At 46.7% G+C, this 26,873-nt stretch overlaps 1 protein-coding gene across 2 annotated transcripts in view; it reads right to left on the bottom strand.

Annotated features, from left to right (window-relative positions):
• Positions 1-24,445, bottom strand: part of LOC112239088 (receptor-type tyrosine-protein phosphatase-like N) — a 131,198-nt gene extending 106,753 nt beyond the window's left edge. For both annotated transcript variants that reach the window (XM_042320034.1, XM_042320033.1), the window contains exons 1-2: positions 24,085-24,445; positions 9,517-9,567 (exon numbers count right to left, since the gene is read on the bottom strand). In XM_042320034.1, the coding sequence (XP_042175968.1) occupies positions 9,517-9,567; positions 24,085-24,160 (127 nt within the window). In that variant the 5' untranslated portion in view covers positions 24,161-24,445. The remainder of the gene's footprint in view (positions 1-9,516; positions 9,568-24,084) is intronic.
• Between the last annotated feature and the right edge of the window lie 2,428 nt (positions 24,446-26,873).

The raw sequence follows: 26,873 nt of genomic DNA, 5'->3' as shown, positions 1-26,873 counted from the left end.
TGGTGACAAGCCGAATTTCTTCAGCCTCCTGAGGTTGAAGAGGCGCTGCTGCGCCTTCCTCACGATGCTGTCTGTGTGAGTGGACCAATTCAGTTTGTCTGTGATGTGTATGCCGAGGAACTTAAAACTTGCTACCCTCTCCACTACTGTCCCATCGATGTGGATGGGGGTGTTCCCTCTGCTGTTTCCTGAAGTCCACAATCATCTCCTTAGTTTTGTTGACGTTGAGTGTGAGGTTATTTTCCTGACACCACACTCCGAGGGCCCTCACCTCCTCCCTGTAGGCCGTCTCGTCGTTGTTGGTAATCAAGCCTACCACTGTTGTGTCGTCCGCAAACTTGATGATTGAGTTGGAGGCGTGCGTGGCCACGCAGTCGTGGGTGAACAGGGAGTACATGAGAGGGCTCAGAACGCACCCTTGTGGGGCCCCAGTGTTGAGGATCAGCGGGGAGGAGATGTTGTTGCCTACCCTCACCACCTGGGGGCGGCCCGTCAGGAAGTCCAGTACCCAGTTGCACAGGGCGGGGTCGAGACCCAGGGTCTCGAGCTTGATGACGAGCTTGGAGGGTACTATGGTGTTGAATGCCGAACTGTAGTCGATGAACAGCATTCTCACATAGGTATTCCTCTTGTCCAGATGGGTTAGGGCAGTGTGCAGTGTGGTTGAGATTGCATCGTCTGTGGACCTATTTGGGCGGTAAGCAAATTGGAGTGGGTCAAGGGTGTCAGGTAGGGTGGAGGTGATATGGTCCTTGACTAGTCTCTCAAAGCACTTCATGATGACGGATGTGAGTGCTACGGGCGGTAGTCGTTTAGCTCAGTTACCTTAGCTTTCTTGGGAACAGGAACAATGGTGGCCCTCTTGAAGCATGTGGGAACAGCAGACTGGTATAGGGATTGGTTGAATATGTCCGTAAACACACCGGCCAGCTGGTCTGCGCATGCTCTGAGGGCGCGGCTGTGGATGCCGTCTGGGCCTGCAGCCTTGCGAGGGTTAACACGTTTAAATGTCTTACTCACTTCGGCTGCAGTGAAGGAGAGACCGCATGTTTTCGTTGCAGGCCGTGTCAGTGGCACTGTATTGTCCTCAAAGCGGGCAAAAAGTTATTTAGTCTGCCTGGGAGCAAGACATCCTGGTCCGTGACTGGGCTGGGTTTCTTCCTGTAGTCCGTGATTGACTGTAGACCCTGCCACATGCCTCTTGTGTCTGAGCCGTTGAATTGAGATTCTACTTTGTCTCTGTACTGGCGCTTAGCTTGTTTGATAGCCTTGCGGAGGGAATAGCTGCACTGTTTGTATTCAGTCATGTTACCAGACACCTTGCCCTGAATAAAAGCAGTGGTTCGCGCCTTCAGTTCACCACGAATGCTGCCATCAATCCACGGTTTCTGGTTAGGGAATGTTTTAATCGTTGCTATGGGAACGACATCTTCAACGCACGTTCTAATGAACTCGCACACCGAATCAGCGTATTCGTCAATGTTGTTGTCTGACGCAATACGAAACATCTCCCAGTCCACGTGATGGAAGCAGTCTTGGAGTGTGGAGTCAGCTTGGTCGGACCAGCGTTGGACAGACCTCAGCGTGGGAGCTTCTTGTTCTGTCTGTAGGCAGGGATCAACAAAATGGAGTCGTGGTCAGCTTTTCCGAAAGGGGGCGGGGCAGGGCCTTATATGCGTCGCGGAAGTTAGAGTAACAATGATCCAGGGTCTTTCCACCCCTAGTTGCGCAATCGATATGCTGATAAAATTTAGGGAGTCTTGTTTTCAGATTAGCCTTGTTAAAATCTCCAGCTACAATGAATGCAGCCTCCGGATAAATCGTTTCCAGTTTGCAGAGAGTTAAATAAAGTTAGTTCAGAGCCATCGTTGTGTCTGCTTGGGGGGGATATATACGGCTGTGATTATAATCGAAGAGAATTCTCTTGGTAGATAATGCGGTCTACATTTGATTGTGAGGAATTCTAAATCAGGTGAACAGAAGGATTTGAGTTCCTGTATGTTTCTTTCATCACACCATGTCACGTTGGCCATAAGGCATACGCCCCGCCCCTCTTCTTACCAGAAAGATGTTCGTTTCTGTCGGCGCGATGCGTGGAGAAACCCGCTGGCTGCACCGCTTCGGATTGCGTCTCTCCAGTTAGCCATGTTTCCGTGAAACAAAGAACGTTACAGTCTCTGATGTCCCTCTGGAATGCTACCCTTGCTCGGATTTAATCAACCTTGTTGTCAAGAGACTGGACATTGGCAAGAAGAATGCTAGGGAGTGGTGCACGATGTGCCCGTCTCCGGAGTCTGACCAGAAGACCGCTTTGTTTCCCTCTTTTTCTGAGTCGTTTTTTGGGTCGCTACATGTAATCCACTCCGTTACACTGGTTGTAAGGCAGAACACAGGATCCGCATCGCGAAAAACATATTCTTGGTCGTACTGATGGTGAGTTGACGCTGATCTTATATTCAGTAGTTCTTCTCGGCTGTATGTAATGAAACCTAAGATGACCTGGGGTACTAGTGTAAGAAATAACACGTAAAAAAACAAAAAACTGCATAGGAGGCAGCACGGCGACGCGGATGGAAGACCGAGAGTCAGCCCCAAAAATGTCTTGGGGAGGGGCTCAGGGAGAGTGTGGCAGAGTCAGGGTTCAGACCTGAGCCAACTCCCCCTGTTTATCGTGAGGAGCCAAGGAGGAGACCAGAACCAGAGCCGGTGTTGGAGGTGAGCGAAGCAGAGACTGTGAAGGAGTTAATGGGGAAATTGGAGAAGAGAGTTATGAGGGAGTTGCTGATTTGGTGCTTTAGGTACGGAATTCGCCCGACGGAGCGTGTCGGGGATCTGATGGCACCTGGGTCAGCGCTCCATACTCGTCCTGAGGTGCGTGTTAGTCGGCCGGTGAAGATTGTGCCAGCCTCACGCACCAGGCCTCCTGTGCACCTCCCTAGCCTTGCACGTCCTGTGCCAGCCCTGCTCTCAAGCTCTCCAGTACGCCTTCACGGTCCGGTCCATCCTGTGCCACCTCCACACACCAGTCCTCCGGTGGCAGCTCCCCGCACCAGGCTTCCTGTGCGTGTTCTCGGCCCAGTACCACCAGTGCCAGCACCACACACCAGGCCTTCAGTGCACCTCGCTTGTTCAGCGCTGCCAGAGCCTTCCTCCTCTCCAGCGCTGCCGGAGTCTCCCGCCTGTCTAGCGCTGTCAGAGCCTTCCTCCTCTCCAGCGCTGCCGGAGTCTCCCGCCTGTTTCGCGCTGCCAGAGCCTTCCTCCTCTCCAGCGCTGCCGGAGTCTCCCGCCTGTTTAGCGCTGCCAGAGCCTTCCTCCTCTACAGCGCTGCTGGAGTCTCCTGCCTGTTCAGCGCTGCCAGAGCTGCCAGTCTGCATGGAGCAGCCAGAGCTCCCAGTCTGCATGGAGCAGCCAGAGCTGCCAGTCTGCATGGAGCAGCCAGAGCAGCCAGTCTGCATGGAGCAGCCAGAGCTGCCAGTCTGCATGGAACAGCCAGAGCTGCCAGTCTGCATGGAGCAGCCAGAGCTGCCAGTCTGCATGGAGCAGCCAGTCTGCATGGAGCAACCAGAGCTGCCAGTCTGCATGGAGCAGCCAGAGCCGCCAGTCAGCCAGAATCTTCCAGATCCGCCATTCAGCCAGGATCCGCCAGTCAGCCATGATTTTCCAGATCCGCCAGTCAGACAGGATCCGCCAGTCATCCATGATCTTCCAGATCCGCCAGTCAGCCAGGATCCGCCAGTCAGCCAGGATCTTCCAGATCCGCCAGTCAGCCAGGATCTGCCGGAACCGCCAGTCAGCCAGGATCTGCCAGAACCACCAGCTAGCCAGGATCTGCCTGAGCCAACTACCTGCCTGAGCTTCCTCTCAGTACTGGGCTTCCTCTCGGTACTAGGCTTCCTCTCAGTACTGGGCTTCTTCTCAGTACTGGGCTTCCTCTCAGTACTGGGCTTCCCCTCAGTGCTGAGCTTCCCCTCAGTGCTGAGCTACCCCTCAGTCCCGAGCTTCCCCTCAGTCCCGAGCTTCCCCTCAGTCCCGAGCTTCTACCTCAGTCCCGAGCTGCCCCTCAGTCCAGTGGGGTCCTTGGTGAGGGTTATTAGGCCAAGGTCGGCGGCGAGGGTCGCCAATCTAGGGACGCGATGCAGGTGGACTAAGACTTTGTTGGTGTGGGGTCCACGTCCCGCGCCGGAGCCGCCACCGTGGACAGACGCCCACCCGGACCCTCCCCTATGGGTTTAGGTGTGCGGCCAGGTGTCCGCACCTTGGGGGTGGTTCTGTCACGCCCTGGTCTTAGTATTTTGTGTTTTCTTTATTATTTTGGTCAGGCCAGGGTGTGACATGGGTTTATTATGTGGTGTGTTTTGTCTTGGGGTTTTAGTAGGTATTGGGATTCTGGCTTAGTAGGGTTGTCTAGAAAAGTCTATGGTTGCCTGAGGTGGTTCTCAATCAGAGGCAGGTGATTATCGTTGTCTCTGATTGGGAGCCATATTTAGGCAGCCATATTCTTTGAGTGTTTCGTGGGTTATTGTTCCTGTCTCTGTTTGTTTGCACCAGATAGGCTGTATAGGTTTTCACGTTACGTTTGTTGTGTTTGTATTATCGTGTTTATTCGTTTATTAAACATGTATCAAGAATACCACGCTGCATTTTGGTCCGACTCTCCTTCACCACAAGAAAACCGTAACACTGTGTTTTACTTCATTTCTTTTAGTAAATATTTTCTTAACTTCTATTATCTTAAAAGTGCCATTGTGGTATTGTAAACACATCGTGGTATTGTAAACACATCGTGGCCGGGGAGGTGAGAGCGGAGAAGGAGGAGGTGAGAGAGGGAGGGAGAGAGAGGAAGGAGAAGATGAGAGAGGGAGAGAGAGAGAGGAAGGAGGAGATGAGAGAGAGGGAGAGGAAGGAGGAGATGTGAGGGAGAGAAAGAGAGCAGAAGCAGGACATGAGAGAGGGAGGGAGAGAGAGGAAGGAGGAGATGAGAGTGAGGCAGAGAGGAAGGAGGAGATGAGAGAGAGGGAGAGGAAGGAGGAGATGAGAGAGGGAGAGAGAGAGGAAGGAGAAGATGGGAGAGAGAGAGAGAGGAAGGAGGAGATGAGAGAGGGAGCGAGAGAGAGGAAGGAGGAGATGAGAGAGAGAGGAAGGAGAAGATGAGAGAGGGAGAGAGAGAGAGGAAGGAAGGAGGAGATGAGAGAGGGAGAGAGAGAGAGAGACAGAGGAAGGAGGAGATGGGAGAGGGAGAGAGAGAGGAAGGAGGAGAGAGAGAGGGTTGAGAAAGGAATAGTGAGTGTGTACGTATGTGTGGAGGAGTAGTGTGTAAGCACTAGTGATTCATCCTCTTTCTGAGGAGCAGAGAGATAAAGAGAGAGAGAGATAAAGAGAGAGAGGAAAGCGAGAGAGAAGGAGAGAGAGAGAGGAAAGCGAGAGAGAAGGAGAGAGAGAGAGGAAAGCGAGAGAGGAAGGAGAGAGAGACTGTGGGGGCGTTGATCCAGCTGCCTAGCTGCTATCAGCCTGATGATTTCACCGTTGCCAGGAGACGATATGTAGTGTTGAAGAGGAGCTTTGATGAGGCTGAGGAGAGGAGAGGAGAGGAGAGGGAGGGAGGGAGGGAATTATGGAGGAGAGGGAGGTAGGGTATGATGAAGGAGAGGGAGGGAGGGAATGACGAAGGAGAGGGAATGAGGCAATGACGGAGGAGAGGGAGGGAGGGAATGACGGAGGACAGGGAGTGACGGAGGAGAAACCAACAGCTACATAGCTGCTGAGAGGGTAGGACAAATAAACCAACAGCTACATAGCTGCTGTGAGGATAGGACAAATAAACCAACAGCTATGTAGCTGCTGTGAGGATAGGACAAATAAACCAACAGCTATGTAGCTGCTGTGAGGGTAGGACAAATAAACCAACAGCTACATAGCTGCTGTGAGGGTAGGACAAATAAACCAACAGCTACATAGCTGCTGTGAGGGTAGGACAAATAAACCAACAGCTATGTAGCTGCTGTGAGGGTAGGACAAATAAACCAACAGCTATGTAGCTGCTGTGAGGATAGGACAAATAAACCAACAGCTACATAGCTGCTGTGAGGATAGGACCAATAAACCAACAGCTACATAGCTGCTGTGAGGGTATGACAAATAAACCAACAGCTACATAGCTGCTGTGAGGGTAGGACAAATAAACCAACAGCTACATAGCTGCTGTGAGGATAGGACAAATAAACCAACAGCTACATAGCTGCTGTGAGGGTAGGACAAATAAACCAACAGCTACATAGCTGCTGTGAGGGTAGGACAAATAAACCAACAGCTACATAGCTGCTGTGAGGGTAGGACAAATATACCAACAGCTACATAGCTGCTGTGAGGGTAGGACAAATAAACCAACAGCTACATAGCTGCTGTGAGGGTAGGACAAATAAACCAACAGCTACATAGCTGCTGTGAGGATAGGACAAATAAACCAACAGCTACATAGCTGCTGTGAGGGTATGACAAATAAACCAACAGCTACGTAGCGGCAGGGTAGCCTAGTGGTTAGAGCGTTGGACAAGTTCAAACCCCCGAGCTGACAAGGTACAAAAATCTGTCGTTCTGCCCCTGAACAGGCAGTTAACCCACTGTTCCTAGGCAGTCATTGAAAATAAGAATTTGTTCTTAACTGACTTGCCTAGTTAAATGTTTAAAAAAATGTTTAAAAAAAGATAGGACAAATAAACCAACAGCTACATAGCTGCTGTGAGGGTAGGACAAATAAACCAACAGCTACATAGCTGCTGTGAGGATAGGACACTGGGAAATGGCGCTGCAGTGTACAGCTGTCGGCTTCACACCAACTGCTATTTTGTGTTGTTTTTTTGGTAGATAATATTCCCGCCATCATTTCCTAAAACAACGATCAATAATATGGATTTGGGGGAAGATTTCTACTTCAACGAGTCACAGCTTCTCTGGATGTCATGTGATCTCTGGATGTCATGTGATCTCTGGATGTCATGTGATCTCTGGATGTCATGTGATCCATGATCTGCCAGATCAGAGGCAGTAGGGATGACTTGGACTGTTTTCCTGTCAAAATGTAACAAGTACTTTTTGGGTGTCAGGGAAAATGTCTAGAGTAAAAAGTACATTATTTTCTTTAGAAATGTAGTGAAGTAAAAAATAAAATAAAGTACAGATACACCCCCAAAGACAACCTAAAAGTAGTAATTTTATACCTCTGTGTAATGCTTACCACAGACCAGGTGTAACAGTATAACTTTAGACCGTCCCTCTCCCCACCCGGGGGCGAACCAGGGACCCTCCTGCACACATCAACAACTGACACCCATGAAGCATCGTTACCCATCGATCCACAAAAGCCGCAGCCCTTGCAGAGCAAGGGGAACCACTACTTCAAGGTCTCAGAGCAAGTGACGTCACCGATTGAAACGCTATTTAGCGCGCACCACCGCTAACTGAGCTAGCCGTTTCACATCCGTTACACTGGCCCTATCCCCGGGACTCGAAAGAGGAAGTGTCATGATTAGACTACGTCGGCAAGCATCTAGACCTCCATTGTCTTGTCAGCGAACGTGCATTTTACTAGAGAAGAAATCTATCAACAGGAACAGAATAACTGTAATGTCCTAATGTTTCTCATAGTCGCGGCTGAATAACATGTAATATTTTAGCAGACACTCTAATCCAGAACAATCTAGAAGAAAAAGAAACGCACACCTATTTAGGTGCTGGCTAGCAGTGCTGGCTAGAGGTGCTGGCTAGAGGTGCTGGCTAGCGGTGCTGGCTAGAGGTGCTGGCTAGCGGTGCTGGCTAGAGGTGCTGGCTAGAGGTGCTGGCTAGAGGTGCTGGCTAGCGGTGCTGGCTAGAGGTGCTGGCTAGCGGAGTAGAAAACTAGAAAATAAAGGAGAGTCGCACACTCTAGGAGCTCGGATGCAAAAATGTAATGTCCAACGTTTCGACAGGCTGTCTTCATCAGGGTATCCAGAACGACTTGTGAGTGACAGACATTTGAATAGTTTTTTCTTACTGGTCCCCCATGGGAATCAAACCTACAACCCTAGCGCTGCACGCGCCATGCCCTACCAACTGAGTTACACGGGAACAACATGGGATAACATACACCTCACTCTCTCTCAAATGTTTTTAAGAAGTCTCAAGTTTTTGCTCGTCTGAGTTAGAATACCTCATGAATAAGCTGCAGATCATACTATTTGCCGAGAGAGCTTTCATCTATAATTTTCGTAGCTGTCTATTTATCACCCCATACCGATGCTGTCATTAAGACTGCACTCAACCAGCTGTATAAGGCCAAAAGCAAAGAAGAAAATGCTCATCCAGAAGCAGCGCTCCTAGTGGCCGGGGACTTTAATGCAGGAAAACTAAAATCAGTTTTACCTCTTTGTTTGTGTCCAGTGACACAAGCATACCAGACGAGCTAAATGCCTTCTAGGATCGCTTTGAGAAAAGCAACACTGAACCATGCATGAAAGCACCAGCAAGTTCTGGACGTGTGATCTCGCTCTCCGTAGCGATGTAAGTAGGACCTTTAAACAGGTTCAAATTCGCAAGGCCACAGTGCCAGACGGATTACTAGGACAAGCCTGCGCGGATCAACCTCTCCCTGACTCAGTCTGTAAAATCTACATGTTTCAAGCAGACCACCATAGTCTATTTGACAAAGGTAATGACTAAGCTCCGGACCATGAGATTGAACACCTGCAACTGCAACTGGATCCTGGACTTCTTGACGGGCCGCCCCAGGCGGTAAGGGTAGGCAACAACACATCCGCCATACTGAGCCTCAACACGGGTACCCCCCTCTGGGGTGAGTGCTTAGTCCCATTCCTGTACGTTTTGGGTTTATGGAAACTGTAGTAAACGCTTACATGCCCCAGGGAGATACAGAGGTGTTTGAGGAACAGGAGATACAGGAAGAGGGTGATTGGGAAGATAGGAGATACCTCTAGGAGATATCTCTAGGAGATACAGGAAGAGGGTGATTGGGGAGATAGGAGATACCTCTAGGAGATACAGGAAGAGGGTGATTGGGGAGATAGGAGATACCTCTAGGAGATATCTCTAGGAGATACAGGAAGAGGGTGATTGGGGAGATAGGAGATACCTCTAGGAGATATCTCTAGGAGATACAGGAAGAGGGTGATTGGGGAGATAGGAGATATCTCTAGGAAATACAGGAAGAGGGTGATTGGGGTTGTTCGGGGGACCAGGATCTGCAGGGCCTGTGGCCCACTGACTGGAACTGTGTCGTCCCCCAACACACACACACACTCTCACACACACACTTGTGGAGACCCGCTAAGTGCTCAGTATCTCCTACACACACACACACACACACACACACATAGACAGACAGACAGACAGACAGACAGACAGACAGACAGACAGACAGACAGACAGACAGACAGACAGACAGACAGACAGACAGACAGACAGACAGACAGACAGACAGACAGACAGACAGACAGACAGACAGACAGACAGACAGAGGGTACTCACCATCAGAGCAGAACTGCTCCCTGGAGCACAGCCTTGTCTCAAACACACAACCTGAGAGAGGGAGAGAGAGAAGGAGAGAGAGAGAAGGAGAAAGGGTGAAAGAGAGGGAGAGAGAGAGGGGGAGAGGCGTGGAGAGAGAGATATGGGGAGAGGGAGAGAGAGAAGGAGAAAGGGTGAGAGAGAGGGACAGAGAGAGGGTAAGAGAGAAAGGGGGAGAGAGAGGGGGGAGAGGGGTGGAGAGAGATATGGGGAGAGGGAGAGAGAGAGAGGGATCGATGGAGGAGAGAGGGGGAGAGAAAGAGAGGGGGAGAGAGGGGAGAGAGATATATGGAGAGAGGGAGAGAGGGAGAGATGGAGGAGAGAGAGAGGGAGAGAGATGGGTGAGAGAGAGGGTGAGAGAGATATGGTGAGAGAGAGAGAGAGAGAGAGGCAGAGAGAGAGAGAGAGAGAGATTAACAGCAGCTCTGTTAAAAGCATTAATTAATTGAAAACTGTTACAGTAACTTCTAAAGAGACTAGGTTATACCTGCTACCTGCTACCTGCTACCTGCTACCTACTACCTGCTACCTTCTACCTGCTACCTTCTACCTGCTACCTACTACCTGCTACCTGCTACCTGCTACCTTCTACCTACTACCTGCTACCTTCTACCTGCTACCTACTACCTGCTACCTGCTACCTACTACCTGCTACCTGCTACCTGCTACCCGCTACCCTCTACCAGTAACTTGCTACCCTCTACCCGCTACCCGCTACCTGCTACCTGCTACCTGCTACCTGCTACCTGCTACCTGCTACCCGCTACCCTCTACCAGTAACTTGCTACCCTCTACCCGCTACCCGCTACCTGCTACCTGCTACCTGCTACCTGCTACCTGCTACCTGCTCTACTAATGTTAGCTGTAAGCGCATCACACAATCATCAAGCATCAGCTATAAGTAATCTCAGCAACCCAGAACCAAAATGCTGTGACAGATACTCGATAGATTTATATTTCGTACTTCTGTCCACAAGAGATTAGCTATCAGAGGAACAAACCCAACGAACACACAAGTCTGATCACAGATAGATGCACACTGTACAGACATACTATCACATGTGACATAACAGCAAACAGCATTAGGTTCCTGTACCATATATTCACTCTGTCTCGCACTGTGGAAGAGAAGGAGAATATGACACACGGTCACGAGAACTGCATGCTGTTTTCTGTTATGTTGCATTTGATAGAGAGAGAGGGGGAGAGAGGAGAGAGATGGGGAGAGAGGAGAGAGAGAGAGAAAGGAGAGAGAGAGGAGAGAGAGAGAGAGAGAGAGAGAGAGAGGGGGAGAGAGAGGAGAGAGATAGAAAGGAGAGAGAGAGGAGAGAGAGAGAGAGAGAGAGAGAGAGAGGAGAGAGAGGGGGAGAGAGGAGAGAGATGGGGGAGAGAGGAGAGAGAGAGAGAGAGAAAGGAGAGAGAGAGGAGAGAGAGAGAGAGAGAGAGAGAGAGGGGGGAGAGGAGAGAGAGAGGGGGAGAGAGAGGAGAGAGAGAGAAGAGAGAGGGAGAGAGAGAGGCAGAGAGGGAGAGGAGAGAGAGGAGAGAGAGAGGCAGAGATGAAAGAGAGAGAGAGAGAGAGAGAGAGAGAGAGAGAGAGAGAGAGAGAGAGAGAGAGAGGAGAGACCGAAAGAGGCAGAGAGAGAGAGAGGCAGAGGGAGAGAGAGAAATTGGCATATTAGCATATTGCCCAATATTTGGAACCAATGACTGATCACCCCAAAAGTAGAGACAAAATTGACCCAAATAACTACTGTGGGATATGCGTCAACAGCAACCTTGGGAAAATCCTCTGTATTATCATTAACAGCAGACTCGGCCAAAAATATCTTCAGTGAACAACATAAAACACCAAATAATGAGCAGAATTAGGCCTATAAGGAAGCGATTCCCAAACCTTCCATAACAAAGCCATCACCTACAGAGAGATGAACCTGGAGAAGAGTCCCCTAAGCAAGCTGGTCCTGGGGCTCTGTTCACAAACACAAACACACCCTACAGAGCCCCAGGACAGCAGCACAATTAGACCCAACCAAATCATGAGAAAACAAAAAGATAATTACTTGACACATTGGAAAGAATTAACAAAAAAACAGAGCAAACTAGAATGCTATTTGGCCCTACACAGAGAGTACACAGTAGCAGAATACCTGACCACTGTGACTGACCCAAAATTAAGGAAAGCTTTGACTATGTACAGACTCAGTGAGCATAGCCTTGCTATTGAGAAAGGCTGCCGTAGGCAGACATGGCTCTCAAGAGAAGACAGGCTATGTGCTCACTGCCCACAAAATGAGGTGGAAACTGAGCTGCACTTCCTAACCTCCTGACCAATGTATGACCATATTAGAGATACATATTTCCCTCAGATTACACAGATCCACAAAGAATTCAAAAACAAACCCAATTTTGATAAACTCCCATATCTACTGGGTGAAATTCCACAGTGTGCCATCACAGCAGCAAGATTTATGACCTGTTGCCACAAGAAAACGGCAACCAGTGAAGAACAAACATCATTGTAAATACAACCCAGATTTATGCTAATTTTTTCCCCCTGTGTACTTTAACTATTTGCACATCATTACAACACTGTATATAGACATAATATGACATTTGAAAATGTCTTTAATCTTTTGGAACTTCTATGAGTGTAATGTTTACTGTTCATTTCACTTTTGTATATTATCTACTTCACTTGCTTTAGTGAGTGAGTGAGTGAGTGAGTGAGTGAGTGAGTGAGTGAGTGAGTGCGTGAGTGAGGTGAGTGAGTGAGTGCGTGAGTGCGTGAGTGTGTGAGGTGAGTGAGTGAGTGAGTGAGTGTGTGAGTGCGTGAGGTGAGTGAGGTGAGTGAGTGAGTGAGATGCACCATATAGAGTAGGCTGTCACTTGGGACATAACCTAAGACATGTATTTGTGTTCTCCCTGCTTGTATTCAGAGTGGCATTTCAATTACAGAGTAGATGTATCCTGTTGTTGTGAAAACCATTTGGTCTCCTAGCCTCCTGTTTACTCTGTTATTGTTTTTTTAATTGTTTATTTCACTCTGTTTTATGATCTATTTCACTTGCTTTGGCGATGTTAACACATAGTTGGAAGTTTACATACACCTGAGTATGGTTGGACTATGGAGAGAGTATGGAGAGAGTACGGATGGAGCGTGGAGAGAATATGGATGGAGTATGGATGGAGTATGGGTGGAGTATGGAGGAAGTATGGAGGAAGTATGGTTGGACTATGGAGAGAGTATGGATGGAGTACGGATGGAGTGTGGAGAGAATATGATTGGAGTATGGATGGAGTATGGGTGGAGTGTGGAGAGAATATGATTGGAGGATGGATGGAGTACGGATGGAGCATGGAGAGAATATGGATGGAGTATGGATGGAGTATGGGTGGAGTATGGAGGAAGTATGGAGGCCCAGATCTAGCGCTTGCAGGGCTGGTCAGTCAGAGTCTACTGCCAGCAGAACACAGGAGGACACATTGATGAAGAATTGGGGCAATAGAGAGTCAAGTCTGAACTGGTCTAGAAAGAGGTGGGGCACAGAGTAAAGTCTGAACTGGTCTAGAAGGAGGTGGGGCTCAGAGTAAAGTCTGAACTGGTCTAGAAGGAGGTGGGGCTCAGAGTAAAGTCTGAACTGGTCTAGAAGGAGGTGGGGCTCAGAGTAAAGTCTGAACTGGTCTAGAAAGAGGTGGGGCTCAGAGTAAAGTCTGAACTGGTCTAGAAAGAGGTGGGGCTCAGAGTAAAGTCTGAACTGGTCTAGAAGGAGGTGGGGCTCAGAGTAAAGTCTGAACTGGTCTAGAAGGAGGTGGGGCTCAGAGTAAAGTCTGAACTGGTCTAGAAGGAGGTGGGGCTCAGAGTAAAGTCTGAACTGGTCTAGAAGGAGGTGGGGCTCAGAGTAAAGTCTGAACTGGCCTAGAAGGAGGTGGGGTGAGGTGGGGCTCAGAGTAATGTCTGAACTGGCCTAGAAGGAGGTGGGGCTCAGAGTAAAGTCTGAACTGGTCTAGAAGGAGGTGGGGCTCAGAGTAAAGTCTGAACTGGTCTAGAAAGAGGTGGGGCTCAGAGTAAAGTCTGAACTAGTCTAGAAGGAGGTGGGGTGAGGTGGGGCTCAGAGTAAAGTCTCAACTGGCCTAGAAGGAGGTGGGGTGAGGTGGGGCTCAGAGTAAAGTCTGAACTGGCCTAGAAGGAGGTGGGGTGAGTGGGGCTCAGAGTAAAGTCTGAACTGGCCTAGAAGGAGGTGGGGTGAGGTGGGGCTCAGAGTAAAGTCTGAACTGGCCTAGAAGGAGGTGGGGTGAGGTGGGGCTCAGAGTAAAGTCTGAACTGGCCTAGAAGGAGGTGGGGTGAGGTGGGGCATGGTCATGGATAATGGTTTCACAGACCTCAGTATTGATTATGGACTGAAACCAGTGGAGAATAGGGATAATGACTTCACAGACCTCAGTATTGATTATGGACTGAAACCAGTGGAGAATAGGGATAATGCCTTCACAGACCTCAGTATTGATTATGGACTGAAACCAGTGGAGAATAGGGATAATGCCTTCACAGACCTCAGTATTGATTATGGACTGAAACCAGTGGAGAATAGGGATAATGCCTTCACAGACCTCAGTATTGATTATGGACTGAAACCAGTGGAGAATAGGGATAATGCCTTCACAGACCTCAGTATTGATTATGGACTGAAACCAGTGGAGAATATGGATAATGCCTTCACAGACCTCAGTATTGATTATGGACTGTAACCAGTGGAGAATAGGGATAATGCCTTCACAGACCTCAGTATTGATTATGGACTGAAACCAGTGGAGAATAGGGATAATGCCTTCACAGACCTCAGTATTGATTATGGACTGAAACCAGTGGAGAATAGGGATAATGCCTTCACAGACCTCAGTATTGATTATGGACTGAAACCAGTGGAGAATAGGGATAATGCCTTCACAGAACTCAGTATTGATTATGGACTGAAACCAGTGGAGAATAGGGATAATGCCTTCACAGACCTCAGTATTGATTATGGACTGAAACCAGTGGAGAATAGGGATAATGCCTTCACAGAACTCAGTATTGATTATGGACTGAAACCAGTGGAGAATAGGGATAATGCCTTCACAGACCTCAGTATTGATTATGGACTGAAACCAGTGGAGAATAGGGATAATGCCTTCACAGACCTCAGTATTGATTATGGACTGAAACCAGTGGAGAATATGGATAATGCCTTCACAGACCTCAGTATTGATTATGGACTGAAACCAGTGGAGAATATGGATAATGCCTTCACAGACCTCAGTATTGATTATGGACTGAAACCAGTGGAGAATAGGGATAATGCCTTCACAGACCTCAGTATTGATTATGGACTGAAACCAGTGGAGAATAGGGATAATGCCTTCACAGACCTCAGTATTGATTATGGACTGAAACCAGTGGAGAATAGGGATAATGCCTTCACAGACCTCAGTATTGATTATGGACTGAAACCAGTGGAGAATAGGGATAATGCCTTCACAGACCTCAGTATTGATTATGGACTGAAACCAGTGGAGAATAGGGATAATGCCTTCACAGACCTCAGTATTGATTATGGACTGAAACCAGTGGAGAATAGGGATAATGCCTTCACAGACCTCAGTATTGATTATGGACTGAAACCAGTGGAGAATAGGGATAATGCCTTCACAGACCTCAGTATTGATTATGGACTGAAACCAGTGGAGAATAGGGATAATGCCTTCACAGACCTCAGTATTGATTATGGACTGAAACCAGTGGAGAATAGGGATAATGCCTTCACAGACCTCAGTATTGATTATGGACTGAAACCAGTGGAGAATAGGGATAATGCCTTCACAGACCTCAGTATTGATTATGGACTGAAACCAGTGGAGAATAGGGATAATGCCTTCACAGACCTCAGTATTGATTATGGACTGAAACCAGTGGAGAATAGGGATAATGCCTTCACAGACCTCAGTATTGATTATGGACTGAAACCAGTGGAGAATAGGGATAATGCCTTCACAGACCTCAGTATTGATTATGGACTGAAACCAGTGGAGAATAGGGATAATGCCTTCACAGACCTCAGTATTGATTATGGACTGAAACCAGTGGAGAATAGGGATAATGCCTTCACAGACCTCAGTATTGATTATGGACTGAAACCAGTGGAGAATAGGGATAATGCCTTCACAGACCTCAGTATTGATTATGGACTGAAACCAGTGGAGAATAGGGATAATGCCTTCACAGAACTCAGAATGGACAGCTCCGGACAGACTGGACTGATCTCTTCCATGGCTATTAGCCTTTAGCTATTATACACAGACAGATAGCACAGACACACACATCCACAATGTCAGACAACACAAACACATGTATCCTCCCAGCAGACCAGACATCTTTTAAAAATCTTTGAGCGATTTGATCGAACGTGTCTGGAGTGCAGGTTCAACCTATAACCCAACATATAACCCGGTCTTTGGTAACAAAATGTTTACCCGGAATTGCCCTTATTTCCCCAGAGTGGAAACAAAGAGTTCAGGGTGTCCGCATGCACCCCGTACCCAGCTAAAACCTCCTGGTCTCCATCATGTACCCAGCTAAAACCTCCTGGTCTCCATCATGTACCCAGGTAAAACCTCCTGGTCTCCATCATGTACCCAGGTAAAACTTCCTGGTCTCCATCATGTACCCAGCTAAAACCTCCTGGTCTCCATCATGTACCCAGGTAAAACCTCCTGGTCTCCATCCCGTACCCAGCTAAAACCTCCTGGTCTCCATCCCGTACCCAGGTAAAACCTCCTGGTCTCCATCATGTACCCAGCTAAAACCTCCTGGTCTCCATCATGTACCCAGCTAAAACCTCCTGGTCTCCATCATGTACCCAGGTAAAACCTCCTGGTCTCCATTCCGTACCCAGCTAAAACCTCCTGGTCTCCATCCCGTACCCAGGTAAAACCTCCTGGTCTCCATCCCGTACCCAGGTAAAACCTCCTGGTCTCCATCCCGTACCCAGGTAAAACCTCCTGGTCTCCATCATGTACCCAGGTAAAACCTCCTGGTCTCCATCATGTACCCAGCTAAAACCTCCTGGTCTCCATCCCGTACCCAGGTAAAACCTCCTGGTCTCCATCATGTACCCAGGTAAAACCTCCTGGTCTCCATCATGTACCCAGCTAAAACCTCCTGGTCTCCATCATGTACCCAGGTAAAACCTCCTGGTCTCCATCATGTACCCAGCTAAAACCTCCTGGTCTCCATCATGTACCCAGGTAAAACCTCCTGGTCTCCATCATGTACCCAGCTAAAACCTCCTGGTCTCCATCCCGTACCCAGGTAAAACCTCCTGGTCTCCATCCCGTACCCAGGTAAAACCTCCTGGTCTCCATCCCGTACCCAGGTAAAACCTCCTGGTCTCCATCATGTACCCAGCTAAAACCTCCTGGTCTCCATCCCGTACCCAGCTAAAACCTCCTGGTCTCCATCCCGTACCCAGCTAAAACCTCCTGGTCTCCATCATGTACCCAGCTAAAACCTCCTGGTCACCTCCATCATGTACCCAGCTAAAACCTCCTGGTCTCCATCCCGTACCCAGGTAAAACCTCCTGGTCACCTCAATCATGTACCCAGCTAAAACCTCCTGGTCTCCATCATGTACGCAGCTAAAACCTCCTGGTCACCTCAATCATGTACCCAGGTAAAACCTCCTGGTCACCTTAATCATGTACCCAGGTAAAACCTACTGGTCACCTCAATCATGTACCCAGCTTAAACCTCCTGGTCTCCATCATGTACCCAGCAAAACCTCCTGGTCTCCTACATGTACCCAGGTAAAACCTACTGGTCACCTCAATCATGTACCCAGGTAAAACCTCCTGGTCTCTTACATGTACCCAGCTTACACCTCCTGGTCTCCTACATGATGTACCCAGCAAAACCTCCTGGTCTCCTACATGTACCCAGCTTACACCTCCTGGTCTCTTACATGTACCCAGCAAAACCTCCTGGTCTCCTACATGTACCCAGCAAAACCTCCTGGTCTCCTACATGTACCCAGCAAAACCTCCTGGTCTCCTCAATCATGTACCCAGCTTACACTTCCTGGTCTCTTACATGTACCCAGCTTAAACCTCCTGGTCTCTTACATGTACCCAGCTTAAACCTCCTGGTCTCTTACATGTACCCAGGTCTCTTACAAACTCATGATGTACCCAGCTTACACCTGCTAGTCTCTTACATGTACCCATCAAAACCTCCTGGTCTCCTAAATGATGTACCTAGCTTAAACCTCCTGGTCTCTTACATGTACCCAGCAAAACCTCCTGGTCTCTTACATGTACCCAGCTTACACCTCCTGGTCTCCTACATGATGTACCCAGCAAAACCTCCTGGTCTCCTACATCATGTACCCAGCAAACCCTCCTGGTGTCCTCAATCATGTACCCAGCTTACACCTCCTGGTCTCTTACATGTACCCAGCTTACACCTCCTTGTCTCTTACATGTACCCAGGTAAAACCTCCTGGTCACCTTAATCATGTACCCAGCAAAACCTCCTGGTCTCCTACATGTACCCAGCAAAACCTCCTGGTCTCCTACATGTACCCAGGTAAAACCTCCTGGTCACCTTAATCATGTACCCAGCTTACACCTCCTGGTCTCTTACATGTACCCAGCTTAAACCTCCTGGTCTCTTACATGTACCCAGCTTACACCTCCTGGTCTCCTACATGTACCCAGCAAAACCTCCTGGTCTCCTACATGTACCCAGCTTACACCTCCTGGTCTCCTACATGTACCCAGCTTACACCTCCTGGTCTCCTCAATCATGTACCCAGCTTAAACCTCCTGGTCTCTTACATGTACCCAGTTTACAACTCCTGGTCTCTTACATGTACCCAGCTTACACCTCCTAGTCTCTTACATGTACCCATCAAAACCTCCTGGTCTCCTACATGATGTACCCAGCTTAAACCTCCTGGTCTCTTACATGTACCCAGCAAAACCTCCTGGTCACCTACATGTACCCAGCTTACAACTCCTGGTCTCCTACATGTACCCAGCTTACACCTCCTGGTCTCCTCAATCATGTACCCAGCTTACACTTCTGGTCTCTTACTTGTACCCAGCTTAAACCTCCTGGTCTCTTACATGTACCCAGCTTAAACCTCCTGGTCTCTTACATGTACCCAGTTTACAACTCCTGGTCTCTTACATGTACCCAGCTTACACCTCCTAGTCTCTTACATGTACCCAGCAAAACCTCCTGGTCTGGTCTCCTACATGTACCCAGCTTAAACTCCTGCTTACACCTCCTGGTCTCCTACATGATGTACCCAGCAAAACCTCCTGCTCTCCTACATCATGTACCCAGCAAACCCTCCTAGTCTCCTCAATCATGTACCCAGCTTACACCTCCTGGTCTCTTACATGTACCCAGCTTACACCTCCTGGTCTCTTACATGTACCCAGCAAAACCTCCTGGTCTCCTACATGTACCCAGCAAAACCTCCTGGTCTCCTACATGATGTACCCAGCTAAAACCTCCTTGTCTCCTACATCATGTACCCAGCAAACCCTCCTAGTCTCCTCAATCATGTACCCAGCTTACAGCTCCTGGTCTCTTACATGTACCCAGCTTACACCTCCTGGTCTCTTACATGTACCCAGCAAAACCTCCTGGTCTCCTACATGTACACAGCAAAACCTCCTGGTCTCCTACATGATGTACCCAGCTAAAACCTCCTTGTCTCCTACATCATGTACCCAGCAAAACCTTCTAGTCTCCTACATCATGTACCCAGCTAAAACCTCCTGGTCTCCATCATGTACCCAGCTAAAACCTCCTGGTCTCCATCATGTACCCAGCTAAAATCTCCTGGTCTCCATCATGTACCCAGCTAAAACCTCATGGTCTCCATCATGTACCCAGCTAAAACCTCCTGGTCTCCATCATGTACCCAGAGCTGTCATTATTAACAGTACCTACAGAGGGAGATGTGACGTATGCAATGACTAATAGCTCTCCCCTGACAACACACAGAGAGAGAGAGAGACAGAGAGACAGAGAGACAGACAGACAGACAGACAGACAGACAGACAGACAGACAGACAGACAGACAGACAGACAGACAGACAGACAGACAGACAGACAGACAGACAGACAGACAGACAGACAGACAGACAGACAGACAGACAGACAGACAGAATATATAATACATGTCATAAGACATGTAAGAAATTAAGTAAAGATAACATGGGGGCATTCCCTGTTCATTATATTCAGGGTGTTTGTTCCCTGTTCAATATATTCAGGGTGTTTGTTCCCTGTTCATTATATTCAGGGTGTTTGTTCCCTGTTCATTATATTCAGGGTGTTTGTTCCCTGTTCATTATATTCAGGGTGTTTGTTCCCTGTTCATTATATTCAGGGTGTTTGTTCCCTGTTCATTATATTCAGGGTGTTTGTTCCCTGTTCATTATATTCAGGGTGTTTGTTCCCTGTATATTCAGGGTGTTTGTTCCCTGTTCTTTATATTCAGGGTGTTTGTTCCCTGTTCATTATATTCAGGGTGTTTGTTCCCTGTTCATTATATTCAGGGTGTTTGTTCCCTGTTCATTATATTCAGGGTGTTTGTTCCCTGTATACTCAGGGTGTTTGTTCCCTGTATATTCAGGGTGTTTGTTCCCGTATATTCAGGGTGTTTGTTCCCTGTTCATTATATTCAGGGTGTTTGTTCCCTGTTCATTATATTCAGGGTGTTTGTTCCCTGTTCATTATATTCAGGGTGTTTGTTCCCTGTTCTTTATATTCAGGGTGTTTGTTCCCTGTTCATTATATTCAGGGTGTTTGTTCCCTGTTCATTATATTCAGGGTGTTTGTTCCCTGTTCATTATATTCAGGGTGTTTGTTCCCTGTTCATTATATTCAGGGTGTTTGTTTATATTCCTGTTCATTATATTCAGGGTGTTTGTTCCCTGTATATTCATTATATTCAGGGTGTTTGTTCCCTGTATATTCAGGGTGTTTGTTCCCTGTTCATTATATTCAGGGTGTTTGTTCCCTGTTCATTATATATTCAGGGTGTTTGTTCCCTGTTCATTATATTCAGGGTGTTTGTTCCCTGTATATTCAGGGTGTTTGTTCCCTGTTCTTTATATTCAGGGTGTTTGTTCCCTGTTCATTATATTCAGGGTGTTTGTTCCCTGTTCATTATATTCAGGGTGTTTGTTCCCTGTTCATTATATTCAGGGTGTTTGTTCCCTGTTCTTTATATTCAGGGTGTTTGTTCCCTGTTCTTTATATTCAGGGTGTTTGTTCCCTGTTCTTTATATTCAGGGTGTTTGTTCCCTGTATATTCAGGGTGTTTGTTCCCCGTATATTCAGGGTGCTTGTTCCCTGTATACTCAGGGTGTTTGTTCCCCGTATATTCAGGGTGTTTGTTCCCGTATATTCAGGGTGCTTGTTCCCTGTATACTCAGGGTGTTTGTTCCCGTATATTCAGGGTGTTTATTCCCTGTATATTCAGGGTGTTTGTTCCCTGTTCATTATACTCAGGGTGTTTGTTCCCCGTATATTCAGGGTGCTTGTTCCCTGTATATTCAGGGTGTTTGTTCCCCGTATATTCAGGGTGCTTGTTCCCCATATATTCAGGGTGCTTGTTCCCTGTATATTCAGGGTTTTTGTTCCCCGTATATACAGGGTGTTTGTTCCCTGTATATTCAGGGTGCTTGTTCCCTGTATATTCAGGGTGTTTGTTCCCCGTATATTCAGGGTGTTTGTTCATTATATTCAGGGTGTTTGTTCCCTGTTCATTATACTCAGGGTGTTTGTTCCCTGTATATTCAGGGTGTTTGTTCCCTGTTCATTATATTCAGGGTGTTTGTTCCCTGTATACTCAGGGTGTTTGTTCCCTGTATATTCAGGGTGTTTGTTCCCCGTATATTCAGGGTGTTTGTTCCCTGTTCATTATATTCAGGGTGTTTGTTCCCTGTTCATTATATTCAGGGTGTTTGTTCCCTGTTCATTATATTCAGGGTGTTTGTTCCCTGTTCTTTATATTCAGGGTGTTTGTTCCCTGTTCATTATATTCAGGGTGTTTGTTCCCTGTTCATTATATTCAGGGTGTTTGTTCCCTGTTCATTATATTCAGGGTGTTTGTTTCCTGTTCATTATATTCAGGGTGTTTGTTCCCTGTTCATTATATTCAGGGTGTTTGTTCCCTGTTCATTATATTCAGGGTGTTTGTTCCCTGTTCATTATATTCAGGGTGTTTGTTCCCTGTATATTCAGGGTGTTTGTTCCCTGTTCTTTATATTCAGGGTGTTTGTTCCCTGTTCATTATATTCAGGGTGTTTGTTCCCTGTTCATTATATTCAGGGTGTTTGTTCCCTGTTCATTATATTCAGGGTGTTTGTTCCCTGTATACTCAGGGTGTTTGTTCCCTGTATATTCAGGGTGTTTGTTCCCCGTATATTCAGGGTGTTTGTTCCCTGTTCATTATATTCAGGGTGTTTGTTCCCTGTTCATTATATTCAGGGTGTTTGTTCCCTGTTCATTATATTCAGGGTGTTTGTTCCCTGTTCTTTATATTCAGGGTGTTTGTTCCCTGTTCTTTATATTCAGGGTGTTTGTTCCCTGTTCTTTATATTCAGGGTGTTTGTTCCCTGTATATTCAGGGTGTTTGTTCCCGTATATTCAGGGTGCTTGTTCCCTGTATACTCAGGGTGTTTGTTCCCGTATATTCAGGGTGTTTGTTCCCCGTATATTCAGGGTGCTTGTTCCCTGTATACTCAGGGTGTTTGTTCCCCGTATATTCAGGGTGTTTATTCCCTGTATATTCAGGGTGTTTGTTCCCTGTTCATTATACTCAGGGTGTTTGTTCCCCGTATATTCAGGGTGCTTGTTCCCTGTATATTCAGGGTGTTTGTTCCCCGTATATTCAGGGTGCTTGTTCCCCGTATATTCAGGGTGCTTGTTCCCTGTATATTCAGGGTTTTTGTTCCCCGTATATACAGGGTGTTTGTTCCCTGTATATTCAGGGTGCTTGTTCCCTGTATATTCAGGGTGTTTGTTCCCCGTATATTCAGGGTGTTTGTTCATTATATTCAGGGTGTTTGTTCCCTGTTCATTATATTCAGGGTGTTTGTTCCCTGTTCATTATACTCAGGGTGTTTGTTCCCTGTATATTCAGGGTGTTTGTTCCCTGTATATTCAGGGTGTTTGTTCCCTGTATATTCAGGGTGTTTGTTCCCTGTATATTCAGGGTGTTTGTTCCCTGTATATTCAGGGTGTTTGTTCCCTGTATACTCAGGGTGTTTGTTCCCCGTATATTCAGGGTGTTTGTTCCCTGTATATTCAGGGTGTTTGTTCATTATATTCAGGGTGCTTGTTCCCTGTTCATATTGTTCAGAGGATGCTTCTAAAGGGAGATCTGCAATCCTTTTGTTTGAACTCTTTTCATTTACCCACGGTCACTTAATGCTAGATGCACTTCAGTGTACAAAAGAAACACTAAGAGATGAAGGGATCTTATAATTAGCTCGGTAGGGCCAAACCAACACCTATGGAGACAGCATATTCCACAGCATAACAGACAAACACGGAGATGGAACACAGATGCTGTAAATAATGATTAGTTACAACATTAAAAATGCATGTTTGAGTCAAACAGGGAACACATTAATTTAATGGCCTACTAACTGCTTCCATTATTCTAATGAATAACAATACAGAAATAACTAAATCCCTGAACCTTCACCTTTATAACGCCAGGTAGCTATGGTAACTGGCTGGGATGAGGCGGTGCTCCTCTGTTACCAGGGAGCTAGGCATTATGAGACCTGAGAGTCAGAATAATGCTCAATGTGGAACTAAATGGTGTGACGGGGGTGTAGGAGGAGGGGGGAGTAGGCGAAGACAGGGGTAAAAAAAACAGGGAAGTGGAGACCAAGGTTTGCAGAGAAGAGACGGAGAGTACAATCTGAACAGGCAACGCAAGTAGCGCTAAACCGTAGCCTAGTTGCTCTCCGTGGTTCTGAAACGCATAAACTTCATGCACAAGTAGAAAGCCGATACAGCAAACTTTAGGTCTGAAAGCTATAAAGCTGGTATTTCATAAAGCCAATAGAAAACCATTTTTAGTTTATGGACTTTTCCTTGTCAACAGTGAACTGTGGTTGTTTTAGCTGTTAATTGTTAAACGTTTAGCTGTTAATTGAAGTTACAAAAACCTACACCAAAGCTATTTAAAAACATCCAACTAATAAAAATGTATTTACTCAATATCTCTTCCCAATTCCGATTTATTTAATTACTTTGATGAAATGTAATGCCATTCACACCTTGCAGATCTTTAAGGTAAAAACGTGTGAATCATACATTTCTCTAAACCGCGGACCCCATTCCAGACACTGCTTCCCTAGCTACCGCTCAGTGAAGTTCCCTCTATCGCTGCCTCTTCTCTTCCATCTCTGCCTCCACTAAAACTCCATGTTCCCGACACTCCAACATCATCTTACCGTATCTGCTTGACGTCCCAAACTGGTACAACACCGTCATGAAAAGCAACGCTCTCCATAGCTTCGGGTGCTTCATTTTTAGACAGACACCACCTAAAATACAACTATTGTCTGATGTACCAACACGATCCAATTCCTGTGTCCCGTTGGAAATAGAATCAAATCCCCATGTTTCTTCACCGAGCTACGGGCAGACCTATTCCGCGCTGGATTCACCGAAACAAAACGTTTCGCTAAAGTGCAATAACTGGGTTTGGCCAGAAAAAGAGAGGAAAAAACCAAACATACATACGACACAAGGGCATCCAAACCCTTGAAATTCTGGAGCGGATTGGGGAGCGGGAATCGCTCGGTCTGTGGTGGCGGGGACATTCATATTATACATTCATATGATGGGGGACCCGCAATGACGTCACAGGAGAACGCAGTGGACCGACGGTAATGAGAGCTCCACCTGTGACGGTGTCAGATGACTTATATCAGAGAACAGCGGTGGGGAAATGGTCTATACGGTCTTTATCTTTGATGGTCAATGTTCGGTTCTGCTTCTTCTGTCCTATTTTTTGGATAGAGAAACTGATTCTCAGCCCACTTTTAGGTTAAGGGGTTAGTAGTTCATTCGAAACCTGTGCTGATATTGATACTGCTTGACTTTTGCATGCGAGTCAAATAAGGTGCCGATTATATTCAGAGTGGTAAGCTTTACTCATACACCCCTAAATGAGCACCCCTCACCTGAGGCTGAGGGACATCTTTGAAGAATGTTCAAATGAAACAAGGCTACCAGGAGGGGAGGGGGGGGTAACTGAAGAACACAAAGAGACAGAAAACGTGAAGTATTCAATATGTTCGATGTCCTCCCTCTTCCTACCACCTGCTGCCATGCAAACTAGGACGTAGGCTTCGTGGCTGTTTATACAAATTGACATGACAGCAGTGACACCTAGTGTCTGCTTGTCAATACTGCATTGTCATTCATCGACAGAAGAAGTAAGATCTACACTTGAGCTAGTTTGCTACAGCCGGAAATAGTCCTGCAGCAACAGACAGTGTGAATGAGGACAATTAATGGACATTCTTTGTAGGGGTTGATACATTTTTCATTGGGGAAATCAAGTCTGACATTTTAAAGTAGAAATTACAAACTTTAGAAGCTTTCCTAGACCTCCAGCTACTCTACACTTCTCCAACTGTTTAACTCTACTCCTCTCCAACTACTCTACACTACTCCAATTACTCTAGCACAACTACTCTACTCCAACTACTCCACTCCAACTACTCCACTCCAACTACTCTTCTCCAACTACTCTACACTACTCCAACTACTCTAGCACAACTACTCCACTACAACTACTCTACTCCAACTACTCTACTCCAACTACTCTACTCTACTCTAGTTGAACTACTCCACTCCACCTACTCTACTCCAACTACTCTAGTCCAACTACTCTACTCTACGACAATTACTCTAGTCCAACTACTCTACAACTACTCCAGTCCAACTACTCTACTATACTACAACTACTCTACTCCAACTACTCTTGTCCAACTACTCTACTCTAATCCAACTACACTAGCACAACTACTCTACTCCAGCTACTCTATTCCAACTACTGTAGTCCAACTACTCTACTCCAAACTACTCTACTACAACAACTCTACTCTACTCCAAACTACTCTAGTCCAACTACTCTACTCCAACTACTATACTCTACTCCAACTACTCTACTCCAACTAATCTACTACAACTACTCTACTCTACTCCAAATACTCTAGTCCAACTATTCTACTCCAACTACTCTAGTCCAACTTCTCTACTCCAAATACTCCAACTACAACTACTCTACTCCTCTCCAACTACTCTAGTCCAAGTACTCTACTCCAAAGACTCTACTACAACTACTGTATTTATCCAACTACTCTGGTCCAACTACTGTACTCTACTTCAACTACTCTGCTCCAACTAATCTACTACAACTACTCTACTCTACTCCAAATACCCTACTATACTCCAACTAATATAAATACCCTACTCTTCTCCAACTACTCTAGTCCAACTACTGTAGTCCAACTACTCTACTCCAAACTACTCTACTCCAACTAATCAACTACAACTACTCTACTCTACTCCAAAGACTCTAGTCCAACTACTCTTCTCCAAACTACTCTAGTCCAACTACTCTACTCCAACTACTCCAACTACTCCACTACAACTACTCTACTCCTCTCCAACTACTCTAGTCCAAGTACTCTACTCCAAAGACTCTACTACAACTACTGTATTTATCCAACTACTCTATTCTACTACTCTAATCTATGCAAATACGCTACTACAACTGCTCTACTCAGCTCCAACTACTCTAGTCAAACTACACTCATCCAACTACTCTACTACAACTACTCTACTCAACTCCATCTACTCTGGTCCAACTACTCTACTCCAACTACTCTAGTCCTACTACTCTACTCTACTACAACTACTCTACACTTCTTCAAATACTCTAGCCTAACTACTCTCCTCCAACTACTCCCGTCCAACTACTCTAGTCCAACTACTCTCCTCCAACTACTCTCCTCCAACTACTCTACTACAACTACTCTACTACAACTATTATACTCTTCTCTAAATACTCTAGCCTAACTACTCTCCTCCAACTACTCGACTACAGCTACTCTATTTTTTATCCAACTACTCTATTCTACTACTCTACTCTATCCAACTACTCTATCCAACTACTCAAGTCCAACTACTCTCCTCTACACCAACTACTATACTCTATTCCAAATAC

The sequence above is a fragment of the Oncorhynchus tshawytscha genome, linkage group LG03, assembly GCF_018296145.1.
Source record: "Oncorhynchus tshawytscha isolate Ot180627B linkage group LG03, Otsh_v2.0, whole genome shotgun sequence".
NCBI classification, from domain to species: domain Eukaryota; kingdom Metazoa; phylum Chordata; class Actinopteri; order Salmoniformes; family Salmonidae; genus Oncorhynchus; species Oncorhynchus tshawytscha.
The sequence above is the reverse complement of the archived record's forward strand: the minus strand, read 5'-3'. Positions and strand labels throughout refer to the sequence as shown.